This window comes from Scophthalmus maximus, chromosome 10 (genome assembly GCF_022379125.1).
Source record: "Scophthalmus maximus strain ysfricsl-2021 chromosome 10, ASM2237912v1, whole genome shotgun sequence".
NCBI classification, from domain to species: domain Eukaryota; kingdom Metazoa; phylum Chordata; class Actinopteri; order Pleuronectiformes; family Scophthalmidae; genus Scophthalmus; species Scophthalmus maximus.
In genome coordinates, this window is record NC_061524.1 from 15,746,226 (window position 1) to 15,759,917 (window position 13,692).

Consider the following 13,692-nt stretch of genomic DNA (forward strand, 5'->3'; position numbering starts at 1 on the left):
CTGAGGCACATGTAACATATTCTAATTGACAGTGATTTTTGGTGGGTTTTTTGTGCTTAAAAATGACTTAAGCAATGATCAATCATCACATTTGTTGCCAGTTTATCAACTTATCACTTATTCAGCTAATCCTCTCAGCTCTAGATGACCAGTTGGTTCATAGAGAAATGATGAAACTGTGATGTGTAGTGGAGGCAGCAGCAGAGACAGGCTGTGAACACAACTGATGTTATTATCTGATAACTTGTCATGCCAACGATTGACTTCTCACCACATCATAGCAGGTGCGGCCCAAAACAATCATTTATGTAGAATTTTGTCCCTGGCCACCTGGTGAATGCGAGTCCAATATTCACAATGTTATTGTTGTTTATTTTTTCCCTCAATCTGTAAAGTATCTGGATCTCTAGCTGTAAATGATAATATCAAAGCTGGATGCCATGTTCCTGTCTGCTGTTTGATGCTGGGGAGGGAATATGGAGTGACTTCATCTGATTAGTTTTGCAAATTAGGATACTGATCATAGCAGCATTAAGTTTTTCGTGATAACATTACTGTAAATACTCAAAATGTAACCAAACAAAAAGAGGAAAAGAGCAAAAGAGTTGAACATTCAAAAACTTATCAGGAGCTACGTGTGGCTATGATCTGATCAGATTTGGTCTGGCACCATATGCAAACTACTCGTCAGCTGTGATCACATTTTTGATTCATATATCATAAAGCTAGATTGCAGAATTTGGACTCATTAGAGTTTAAATAAAAAGCAAATTAAAAAATAATATTTTCCAACACGTATTGTATGATGTTGAATAATTAATACAGTACGGGTTTAAGGGTCAACATGGACTGATATATGCTAAATGCAGGTTTACAGAAGATGGCAGGTGTGCAACATCAACTACAGGTGTCACTGTAGCTTTTGCTGGAGCCTTTTTCTTCATTGAAACTCTTCTCGGTTGCTCGTCGAAGACTCGCATTACTCACGTTCAGGCATGCAGACAAAATTGCACCTACAGCTCCTCATCTGTTTCTCTCACCTCCTTCCTTCCTCTTGTCCAGACCCTCGGGTAAAGAAAAAAAAATCACATTTTGCATTTCTGGATTAGGTGAGATTCATGGCGAGGCGGATCTCATATCCCAGTGAATGTGGATGTTCTGTACACAGAAGCTCGGAACTTAATGAAGGTGCCTGTGAGGAAAGCTGGCTCCATCACTCTCCCCAGTTCCAATCCCCCAGGGATACACAAACCCAATGAAGAGAACATGCCCAGCGGGGCTGTATATTGGGATTTGAATCATTATTTTGTACAAGGCAACTGTAAAAACACAGATCAGATTTATATCTGTGTTCGTGCACCCTGTGGGTCTTCACGCTGCTCATAAAAACACAAAGGGCTCCTGCTAGTGTGCAGCAGAGATCAATGGGGGCTCTGATTATAAAGGGACAGCGGCAATGGCAGCTTGTGCCATCCCACATATGGCTGATTCTCTCATTAATACAGAACATTACGAATGTGTATGCATCAATTATGAATGCAGTGGTGATGTTGAGCAACTCCTTATTGCGAGTCAGCGGAGGAATTGTGCAGCGTGTGTCTTGAACATGCAGCTCCATTAACCCCGCAGAGCTCACAAAAGGGACACAACAGAGGAACTTCACTGGAGCCAACGGAGGATGCAGCAACACTGCCGCCGGTTACGATGGCAACAGCGATACCTGAAACATGGGTGGAGTGGTTAGCTCATATACGGTACAGTATGTACTGAATTACATCGCAAGATGCTGCTCGTTTGTTTTTCTCCCATTGTCTTGATAAGAATAATAATGGTAATATGAATAACAACAATGAAAGAAAGAATCCAGGTCGGTGAAGTGTTTCACTCTGCCAGATATTCTGCTACAGAGATCTGCAAGAGACCTGTACACACACAACACAGCATGCAGCAGGACTTCAAACCGGTCCATTGAAATCCCGGTCAAGAATTGTTTTCATACAACAAGAATCTAGATGTGAACAAAGGGGATAGTGTCATTTGAGGAATCTCATGCAACATGGTGACCAATATGGTGAACATATCCATACCCATGCATGGTGATCTGCCAGTCCATCCTCTAGTATCGCAACAAGTCCTCCATAACAGTATGTTCAGACGTTCATGGTCTCCAGAGGATGAACCCTATACTGATTTTGGTGATCTGGTCCCGTTTATCTCCGGCGACACCATGTGGTTGACATTTGTGGTTTATGTTGAAAGGTCTTCACAACTTTTGTTCCTGTAGATCACTGGAAGCATTTGTACTTTGTGTTTGTTGCTAATCAGCAAACAGCATGGGGAACATTGCCCACAGCCTCACAGAGCTGCTAGCACGGCTGTAGGCTCTCGGTGAAGCAGCATTTCACCAATTCTTGTTTGTGTATTTCTTTCTTCAACACCTTTATTCCATCATGTATGTGCAGTCCTGTAATCTGTAGTAGGATTGTACTAATGCACTATTTCCACTTTTAGGATTGTACTACCGCATTATTTCCAATGTTAATATTTCATGTAAATTCTTTGTATTTATCATTCTTATTCTCTATATTTGTTTGCAATTCGTATATATTTTACATATATTTGTGTATATATTGTATATATGAACGTTTTTTTAATTACATACCACTGATGGAAAAAAATATTGTTAAGTTGAATAATTAATATGTTAATTATGGATGCAAGTGGCGGTTGGTAGTTCTGTATCCAGAACAGTCATTTCTTCTTCAGTGCTGGCTTGTAGGCAGCTGAACCCGTGTTATTCATATCACCAGATCAGTAATATAATGTAGACGTGGGAGCTGGATGACTTCAAGATGGATCATATACAATGATTTGTTTGAAGAGTCTCAGCTCCTCTCTTTAGTCTGTATTTGAATGAATCACCGCAATTATTTTAGCTACACAACTTCATATATCCATTCAACACTGCATACATTAACGACTCAGGCTCATTTATTAAAACCAATTAAGCCTAAAACACTTTGGCAATTTATTCTTAAGATGTGCACAAACGGACGGCTCAGTGTGTGCTGCAGAATGTCGCTAAAAATAATATTTCTCATGCTCAACTGAATGAAGTTTTATGAATCATCATTTATTCAACATTCACATATTTTTAACACGTTTTACCTGGGTGGTGAAAGCTTCACCTTCTGTCCAGCAGAGGGCAGCAAATATTGATGTTAAAATGAATGACTGAGAAAATTGGACACAAGTCAGTGTTTGTGGCTAGCAACAAGAGGACTACATGAGCTTAGTACAAAGTATTTTATTGTAAATTTTTGAAAGACTACAGTACATTTGTGGTTATAATTATGACAAAAAGGCTAAAGGAAAATAAAAACAAAAATAAATACATCTGCATTGACAGAGATAAGTGATTGAATTTTGGGAATGTAATTTTTGTTTTTAAGAGATTATTTGACTTAGAAAATGTTGTGACTTTACAATATAATGCTTCATCTCTTATTGATTACTACAATGAGTCAAGGTCTCGGGTATTAGGCTTGCCTTACTGTATTGTCATGGAATGGCTGTAATGAAATATTAAAATTCATACTGCATGGCATCTCCTTCTTGGCCAAAGGGCCTCTTATGAGTTTCAAAGTCCATGTTCATAACAATATCATTACCACAGTAACGTTTCACTAGTTCATGTGACAGAAATACGTGTATACACAGTATCTTATGGCATCTCTGCTATGTGCCAAAGCAGGAGAGTAGACTGGACGTCTGTGTGCCACAGACCACAGGATGAACAGCAATAGATCACTCAAAAGCTTCATCACTGTTTGTTTTTCATTTTCCTTTTGTTTAGGCAGAACAGTGGTGGTCACATCTGAAACTTTGCATCTCCAGTGCAGATATACAGAGGCACAGTCACTCAGCATAGATGACGAGGAAAAAAAAACAAGCCCCCAAAGATTGTCATGGTAACAGCCTTTTCAAAAACGACACCATCATTATCATCCATTCATTCATCTCATGCAACGTATGTTAGAAAATAAGGAACAGTTCAAAAGTGTAAAAAAAAAAATCACTTTCCGGAAATAAAAAAATACTGCTCGTTCCATTTACATCCAGATTTTTTTGAATTTCTGTCACTTGAGAAATAGTAGCTGACCAGTCGATCAGATACTAAGTACAAAAACAGTGGAATAAAGGAAAACAATGCCGTTAGTGTCTTAAGCACAAAGTAGACAGTGTGGCATGGAAAAGTAAAGAGAGAATCCCTCTGTTGTGGAAAACAGAAAAGTGCCAGACAGAGCTCGGAGCTGATCCTTCATATGGTTTGGTCTGTCCTTCATTTCAACAGTGTCTTTCTCCTCTCCAGTCTGTTAAAGCCTGTGTGTGCGCGCGCGTGTGCCTGTGTGTCCGTATGTGCGTGTGTGTTTGTGTGTGTGTCTTGGAGTGTTCTGGCTGACTGGAATGTGCAGGCCTCTTTGTTTTTCAAGCCAGGGTCCTCTGTCTTGGCTTTATTCTGGGATAGAGCTGTGAGGGACAACATAAAGGCATGTCAACATTGCAATTTTAGATAAACGCTGCTGCATTAAATAAACACAATTATTATTATTAATATAACTTCTCTGACTTTATGACTCACCCCTAGGAGATTGCGGGGAATGTAACCCTCAGTGTCGCCCATGCGCGCCCACCACCATTCGATCTCGTCCTCGTCTTCTCTGCGGACGATGGTCATGCAGTCTCCCTCGCTGAACAACAGCTCATCGGGGCTCTCGCCCCCGTAGTCCCACAGACCATACACCACACCCCTGTTCATGATGCCCATCTTCTCTTGCACACCTGAGTGTAGATGAAAAAATAAATATTACAAAAGGTAGAAAATGCTCATAGTGATAACATTTGTCTGGGTCATATTGGTCAAGAAAAAAATAATATAATTATAACTATTTTAGTCTTTTACTTTATCTGCAAGCTAATTATTTAAAAGAACAACAAAACAATCAAACTTGTATGGGAATAACTGTGCCAAATCCACATAAGCAGTTGATCAATGTAACAACTAACGCAGGAGCTGTTTGCACTGTGATAAAACCGCTCTTACTGACCATAGAGGAACTGAGAGCACTGGGTGTAGCCCTCCTCCATTTCTTCACATTTATCAGCAGCCGTCTGCATGTCGCTGTAAGTCATCGCGAACACTGCAGCACCAGACTCCACCAGGAACTTGCACACTTGCACATTATTGCAGGATGCAGCACAGTGAAGAGGTGTCCTAAGAGGGGGTGGGGGGGACAGAGCAAAAGAAAAGATATTACAAATATGAAGGAAACCGCTAGCAGCTGACAGATGTTGGTGATACAATCAGAGTGAAGTCAAACACAAACTTGCTCATACTGCAGGATAATGTTCAGTTGAAAAATCATCTGACCTGCAGATTAATAATTCCAATTCAGACTTGGCTCTGAGCGTCATATCCAATAATACATCATCAACCATGTCTGCAACTTACCAGCCATCACTGTCGGCAGCATTGACATTGACACCGAACTGAACCAGGAACTTGACGATCTCTGTGTGTCCGGCGCAAACGGCGTTGTGTAGAGCTGTGATGCCTTCATCGTTGGGCAGACTTGGATCCTCCACCTGAGATTGAAAAAATTACAAGGTAGCCTTAATAAAAGCACTACTTTAGTATCAGCAAATACTGAAGTGTAACGACTACTTTAAATAATGTAAATAGTATGTTTCAGTAGCTTTCTAACACAGCAGACACAGATGCCAAAGAAACCACATTTCTCACCTCATAGATGATTCTCTGGACCAGGTCAAACTCTCCCTCCAGAGAAGAGTCCAGCAGCAGAGCCAGCGGGTTGAACTTCACTCTCATGCTGTGATCGATGCGTTCAGAGCCAAGTTTGCGCAAATTGGTCCTCTTTCCCTAGACACACGGGCATACACATCAATCGTCAGCAATGATCTTAAACGGCCATTGCAGCGAAAAGAAAGATGTGAATCTAAGTGAGCAAGACTGCTCTAGTCTCATCTCCTGAAGTCTGTCCCGCTGAGGTGGGAAGCGTCTACTCTCTGCTATGTTCAATATGGACTGAGAGCTGAGGGGGCTTGTTTTTCCCCAGCGCTCAGCGCAAAGCTAATCCACTTTAGCAGCACAAGCTGCAAGACACAAGTTCTCTAAAACTATGATTATGCAACCTGATTAGGAACAATGACACTGCAGTGAAGGGGGAACAATATAAACAGGGTCCACAAAAAAAAACAACCTGCTGCAACACCACAATTTCCACTCTGGGGTCGATGAAGAAATTACAGTACCGACCTACCTCAACACCCACCCGCCCCCTTCTTTCCCTTCTCCCTCTGAAATCTAATTGGTTTGTTCTTTTGGGAGGTAAAACCTTCCACCTCACCAAACAAAAAGCTTAAAAACAAGAAAATATATTTTACTAAACTGGCATTTAGTAAATGCAAGTAAGTAAATGCAAAGAGAAAGTAGGGTGGGTATCCGCTTAGTGTAAGCAGAGTGAGGCCCATTTTCTGCAGAAACAATAGCAGTACTTGATGAGGATCATTTAATTATATAACACCAGATCAGGTCACTGCTGTTGAGAGGCAGAACTGTGCACTGACTGTAACTCATGACCTGAACCCTCACAAACACGTGAAAGGTTTAAAGAGCACACGTATCGTAAAAGCAAACAAGCTTAATCTATACAGAAGTGTGGAGTAGTTTGTGCGGGTGATTCATACCGGTGGCAGAGTGACCTGGCCCGTGACCTCCGGTGCCTTCATGTTGAAGATGTCCTCTCCCAAGCTCTCCTGCTCTGCTCCGCTGGGGTATGGGGGTGGTGGGTAGGGAGGGAACTCCTCCAGGAAGCCTTCTGGAGGTGGAGGAGGCAGGTTGGGGATTGTGTCGTCCAAGCCAGCAGGGGGTGGTGGTGGGAAAAGCGCATCATCTGGCCTGGGGGCCGGATGGGATGGGGGAGGAGGGGGTATAATGTCTTCCCTCTCTAGGATAGCGGACGGTTTTTTGGTTTGTTCAGCAGGGAGGGGAACGGAGATGTTAGCACCCGGGATGTGAGATAGGGTCTGTCCTCCCCCCGGAGCCGCTCCCGTCTCTGACGGGTGGTTCTCGGGACCGCTCAAAGCGCCTGGAAAATGTGGTCCTGCAGATCCCTCTGCCGCCGGCTCTGCTTCACCTGTGAAGGTGGGAGTGGTTGGTGTGGTCAAAGTGGTCTCCATAGCTGCCAGCGTTGTCTTCTGATAGAGGAGTTTCTGAATATTGGGCCCTGCAGGACCCTCTGGTTCGGTGATAGAGCTGCGCTTCTTCAGGGGCCGCGGGGCGTTGTAGAGCTTCTTCCTCAGGGCTTCCAGGTCGCTCTCACTCTGATGTCTGTAGGGGTTGGAAATGAAGGGAAGCAGCTTGGTGGGGCTGAGGGGCCGGGGGATGCGCTCCGTTTCTGGTTGGGGGCCATCAGACGAGCTCGGACCCACACTGTTTGGTCCACTGTGGTCGACCTCAAACTCTGGCCCAGGGGAGCGGCTGTCCAGGTAAGGGTTTTCCGGATGTGGGGAGCCTCCACTGGCGAACACTGGTTTACCGTACACTACGAGAAAAAAAGATAGCAAACAAGAGTCAAAATTGAAGTTCTACAGAGATATGATGTTGTGTTACATGTCACATGTGAAGGGTATGTCACGGATTGTATCACTACCAAATTAATAAGCTAATGACTGGCCTCTTATTCTCCATCACTTATTCTATAAACTACTTTGCCTAATGTCACCGCTCCTCTCCCAGCTGTCTTTCATTTGTAGCTTGTTAGTGTACTAAGTGTAGTGACATGGATTAGGAAAACTAATTATGACTGAAAAAACACAAAGCAGCGTTTAATAACAGGGTGGAGACACATTGTTGCTGCATGTGACCTGCGATAACAAATGAGAATTATCATGCAAATGAATTGTGAAATACTATAATTTTGGACTTTATCATGTCAGGCATAAATCAGATAAAGAAAACTAAGATACTAAAAAAACTTTTGTTAGAGAATGAGCCTAAAGGATGTATCACATATGATCAGCCATATGGAACGAGCAGTATTTTATTATTTCCGGAAAGTGATACATTCCTCTTTAACCTAGTTTCTAAACCTGTTTCTATATAACATATTAATATACATTACTGGCCCAAAACCAGGATCATTGTTCAAGAATTACTGACGTCAACTAAAGATAATTTTTTTTTTTTTTTAAATGACAATGCCATGCTGAAATCAGAAAGGTACATTTTTGTATTTTTTATAGTTATATTACATACATTTTAACAAAAATATTTTATGAATCCCTGGTCAATATACATGTTACATCTAAGCAGGTATGGTGGGTTTTTGTTGTTGTTGTTTTTCTACTTGGATGCATTAGCAGTAACAGAATACAGTATTCTAGTCAGAAGCAGCAGGTACTGTACGGTTGCCTGTGATTCTCTGTAAGATATAACAGATGGTCTCGCCTCTCTAGCTGCTCTGCTGGTCAGTGGCGTGTGAAAATTTCTGTGTGAATAATATGGTAAAGAATAGGCAGCAGGGGCGGATCTACCTCACCTTCAATGTGTGTTGAGTCACAAAGAGACTACTTTCTCTTACCCCCGTTCATTACTTGAATCTCACCTTAAGGTTTGACATAATATTGTTTCCTTGGTCAGATTAAGCAGTGAGGTTACACACAATGTACAAAGAAAAAGGACAGACTCATAAAAGTCTAAGAGTCTGTTATCCAAAAGCCCAATGGGGAATTAATACATTTATCTGGGTCACAGAAAATTAACAGTGCTCAGAGCTCACACTAGGTTTTAAAACTGGATATTCTTACCACTGATAAATCCGTTGCGGCTCTGGACCCTGTTTAGAGTTCCCTGTGAACCAGACACGAAGGGCTTGCCTTGGCCAGGTTGCTGTGTGTACATGGAGTATATGGAGCTGCCTGCTAAGGTCTGGGGTTTACTCATGCTGGCGTCTTTGGAGGAGGGCAGCTCCGGGGTGAAGGGCCGCACCGTGGCTGCAGGTGGAGCATCCTGCTTGGCGGGCAGGGGCAGTGTCTGGCTCTGTGAGGGCGTCAGAGGCCCGTGGTTCTGGGCAGCCGGGGGCTGCTGGCCATGGGGCTTGGCCTTGGGGAAAGTTCCTGTGTTGAGGCCTGGTTTGCCGTAGGGCACGACCCCGGGGCCTTTCGGTTTGGTGGGCACAGGAGGAGGCACCTTGACCGGAGCCTTGGGAGCCGACTGGAGAGATGAGAGAACAAATTATATGACGGAGTGTACTCTTTCGGTAATAAACAAATCTGACTGGGGTTTTATCCCTATGAGGATGTACGTGTGTTTTTGTTCCCTCTCACCTGAGCATCCCGGACCAGGTCATCACTGCTCTGGTTTTTGCGGAGGGAGGTGACGGGAGCTTCCGTCGGCTCGAACATGGAAAATGGACGCACTTTCCTGTCCCTCTTCAGTTCTGTCTCATCTATCCCTAGACACCATGTAGAGGCAGAAATCAGTTTTGGCTCATGTTAAGCAATGTATGTTCTATAAAAAGACAGATCAAAAGCCCCTTTGGAAGCTCTTGTTCTGCCTTATCAACTGTAACTGCTTTTCACAGCTAATGGAAAGTATTACATTGCAGTTTCTGTGGAGAAGATACTCTGCGTGCATGCAGCGTACGCCTCTTACCCTGTTCTGTGTAAGAGCTGTTGGAGTGAGAAGACATTCGGGGCAGAGTCGAAGAAGGACCATGGCCGTTGGTGTTGGATTCTGGACCTGTGGGACCCGCAGGAGAGGAGGGAGTGGCGAAGGAGGCTTTAAATGTTGGCATGTAGGATTTTACGTAGACATAAAGACACAAAGCACCAATACACATAGTGGAAATCCCACTTCATTATCAATCCAGATAAACACACAGATGTGAGTTGTGCTTTGCAGAGTCACACAAAGCAAAAAAAATCCTGGATTTTTTTTTTCAAGAGCTGTAGATTTTGCAGGATTTTGCCTCCTCCTTTACTCATCATTAGTTTTTTTCGGATGGCTGACTAAGACCCAGCCCTTGGCAATGCATGTCCGCAGACATCCACAGTCAGATGAGCCACGAAAGCATGAGGCTTCTTAACAAGTAGCAGGATTAGCATCACATCAGAGATGGTTAAAAACATGATGATGATTTCCAGCGCACAGTTTGCAAATGAGACCTGATTGAGTTGGTCAGAATCCACGCAGAATGTCAGTTCAACTGAAGGTTATGCGTTTGTTCCAACTGACCCATTTAGAGCAGCGGAAAAAGAGCTGGGGAGAAATCTCAACAAATGCATCAACAAAACAAGCAAAAAGGACCAAAAGATCTAGCAAAGAAATTAGGAAAAAACATCTCATCTATTGATCCTTTTCAGCAAGGATAACTCACGAAAAACACAGATGAAAACAGAGCCGCTGAGAAGTGCACACACACACGCACATAGACACACAAACACAAGTGTGTACCTTTTCTCTTAGCCCGCAGCTCTTTCAGAGGTTTAAGCAAGAACATGGCTTCTGAGGAAGATGTATTTGAAGGACAAAAAAAAAAAACAGCCTTAGAGCTCAAGATCTCCCTTTGCTCTAGACCTGCTGTTGGGTGGACCCAATCAGGGCCCCCCACTGAGGGGCCACGCAGAGACCAGCACAACCCTCAAGAGCCTGCCTCATACCACGCACAATGTTCCTGCTCTAGAGGAACTAGGAATGGGTGTGCGCTGAGAGCAGATTCCTCAACATCCCTCGCCCATCCCCTCATCTCTCCATACTGCACATCAACTCGGCATGCAGAAATAATTGTTTGCAACATCATGACAAACTGGGAAAAAAAAATGTTGAAGTGTTACTTCCTGTATGTGGGATTGCTTTAAATAGGAAAACTCAAGAGGAGATGAGACGGGGAACAAGGGAGGTGAATCCCTTCTGCTGTTTTTTTTTTTTGGTAATGCCTCATTTGGTGTTGGATCATTCATTTTTAATAACATGAAGTGCACTGATGGCCGACTATTCACTGGGGGGCTGATTGCGGGGCGGAGGGAGTTAGTCAGCGATGACGAGTGTGAGAAAGAATTGCAGCATAAAAAGGATGGCAGAAGGAGAATCCTTAAACGGGATATGTTACTCTGCTCCATCACTGGTTTGTCCTGACCTTCTTCCACTCCATTACACTGCACCCATGCCTCTGCTGTCTGTGGGGAGACAGTGCTGCTGGTGCAACAACAGCTTGCGTCGTCATTTGGTCTTTATATTGTCGTGCAAAGAAGTTGTTCTGAGAAGGTACGTTTTGGTTCCAAATCGTTTTCAGACATCAAGTTTTTTTAAATGGGGATTAGTTCAGTTAGAGTCTGAAGCGACCTTGGGAAAAAATACCCAATGACACCACTGAAATGTTTTGATTACAAGGCAAAAGAGTACGAATATGAGCCAGCCAGCAAAGACCCCAACTGAATGCTGACAGCTGAGAAGGGACAAGGCTACTTTCATATGTCTTTAAAGTCTGGTTATTACAGTAACTGAAACACCTGCAAATTAGCCTGTGTTTAAATAAATAAATCAAGAATGGCACAAATGGACACCACACAGATGCAATATAGGCTTTGACACAAAAAAAACTCACTGCAAAACACATCAAAAGTTCAGCTAATGTCAGGAGTGTGTAAAAAAAGAAGAAGAATGGGCAATACTAAGTCACAACACGCCATCCAGGAGGTAACTAGCTACCTTCTGAGCTCAGAGTGACATCACAGGCAGCAGGTGTCCCAGACTCCTCTGCTCCTGCTGGAGGCAGGATTTCAGTAAAATAAATAAAATAAAAACACATCTAGCTCCATGATGACACACACAAAGAAACAGGGGCCAAAAGTATTTCTAGTGGTTGAATACTCTTTTGCCGACAAACATGGTTTCTTGCTGGGAGTGGGTGTTGGTGATGGTCACCTGCCAAAAGCTTCGTCCATCATTGCATTTTCAAGATAATATGTTATAACACGCCCTCTGAGCAGCACCTTCATGGCAACTGATCTGAACTGAATTTGATGCTGTTTTTGCTATATGGGTAGTTATTTAGCTGTTAATGCTAATGCTGGCAATGTGGCAACAGCAAAAATTGATATGTAGCACCTTTATTTGCAATCTGAAAGTTTAAGCGTGTTTCAACTCAGCCGACTGGGAAGCTACAAATTCAGCATATGCCAAATGTAGCAAACTTATATATATATATATATATATATATATATATATATATATATATATATATATATATATATATATATATATATATATATATATATATATAAAATGACAGAAGAAACAAAGTTAAGGTCTGCTGCCATGTCGGCCCCAGACAGTGTGTTGTCTCTAGTTAATCACCTGCGCCGGCCTTGCTCTGTGGGTCATGGGCTGGCAGGGTGGCAGTGCCGTCAGGGTAGGCTGGTTTCACGAGCAGGTCATGTCTCACTGGGCCCCGGGGCATGGTGGACGACTGGATGTATGGGCCAACCGCAGCCACACGAGACGGACCTGTCTGCTGTCCGGCTTGGCCATCAGAGGGCTGCTGCACAGTGAAAAGAGGAGAAAAAAAAGAGGACACTGTGAGAACGAGACAAATATATAGATGGCAAAATGGTAACCAAAACTGTACTTAATGTTTTGGTAATGACACAAAAACGACGACACCAGAAAGTGGCCACTTTGATTTATTTATTTTTTTTTACTTTTTAAAGATTCTACTTCATTCTTCTGACCTGTTGGTGGTTCTAGTAGAACTGTCGTTACAGTGAGATTTTTTGAGGTGTACTGTCATGGTAGGACTTGATGATGACGAAAAGTCAGAGCATCAAAGTAACTAGGATTCGCAGTGACTGGGATATTTAACTCTGAACCAAAATATTGTATTGACAGACAGAATTCCTTATCCTCTGAGCCCTGCCTTTAAAATTCTTCCATTTTTATTTAGGGTTTATTGGAAATCATTCTTTTTAGTTATTACTGTAGAGCTATATTATATAAGAAAACACGGGGGTTACAGTTACTGAGTAAACAGTTGCAGCTTAATTTGAGGCTTGATTAAATAAATCTTAATGTTAAAAGACTTTCTAAGATGAAACATATTACAGAATAAAATGATTGCCAGCCATCAGACTCATTAACTTTCAAATGAAACTTTGGTTAAGTACTTAAGTATCATTCAAAATGTGACTTAACCTCTAGGAAAAAAATGATCTGACACTTCATGACATTATGACAAGCTGTCACCATCATAACAGGATGAACAAAGGCTCATTTTGACCATCAAGGGTCGAAAGAAAAAATACAAAGCAGAATTGATGGAATCTGCAGTCATTCTCAAGAGATCGGATCAGAGAGAAAAGAGACACGTATGTTCAGCTCCAATACTAGTTTATTTACCTGAGGATGAGTGTCTTTTGAAGCCCTCTCTTTACCAGGGTAGCCATTCTTGAGAAAACAAAAGAAAACACATGCAACAGCAGTTCAAAATACCAAATAATCCCCTTTTTTTTATACCAACGAATATCAGCCTTTTTTCAAAGTGTTTCCTGAAAAATGGGACTAAGACAGTTCGAGGTGACTCTAATCTGGCGGCTCTCGCAGGACCTCTCCTA

The 13,692-nt window shown here is 42.5% G+C and overlaps 1 protein-coding gene across 7 annotated transcripts in view; it reads right to left on the bottom strand.

The window, feature by feature from the left end:
* Positions 1 to 3,291: 3,291 nt before the first annotated feature.
* The window catches only part of tp53bp2a (tumor protein p53 binding protein, 2a), a 28,594-nt gene continuing 18,193 nt past the window's right edge, over positions 3,292 to 13,692 (bottom strand). For 6 of the 7 annotated variants that reach the window (XM_035606071.2, XM_035606072.2, XM_035606066.2 and 3 more), the window contains 11 exons: positions 13,478 to 13,525; positions 12,440 to 12,623; positions 9,737 to 9,823; positions 9,409 to 9,536; positions 8,890 to 9,295; positions 6,769 to 7,625; positions 5,804 to 5,941; positions 5,513 to 5,646; positions 5,109 to 5,275; positions 4,643 to 4,842; positions 3,292 to 4,530 (listed from right to left, as the gene is read on the bottom strand). In XM_035606071.2, the coding sequence (XP_035461964.1) occupies positions 4,489 to 4,530; positions 4,643 to 4,842; positions 5,109 to 5,275; positions 5,513 to 5,646; positions 5,804 to 5,941; positions 6,769 to 7,625; positions 8,890 to 9,295; positions 9,409 to 9,536; positions 9,737 to 9,823; positions 12,440 to 12,623; positions 13,478 to 13,525 (2,391 nt within the window). In that variant the 3' untranslated portion in view covers positions 3,292 to 4,488. The remainder of the gene's footprint in view (positions 4,531 to 4,642; positions 4,843 to 5,108; positions 5,276 to 5,512; positions 5,647 to 5,803; positions 5,942 to 6,768; positions 7,626 to 8,889; positions 9,296 to 9,408; positions 9,537 to 9,736; positions 9,824 to 12,439; positions 12,624 to 13,477; positions 13,526 to 13,692) is intronic. The other variant, XM_035606070.2, reaches the window with a different exon arrangement.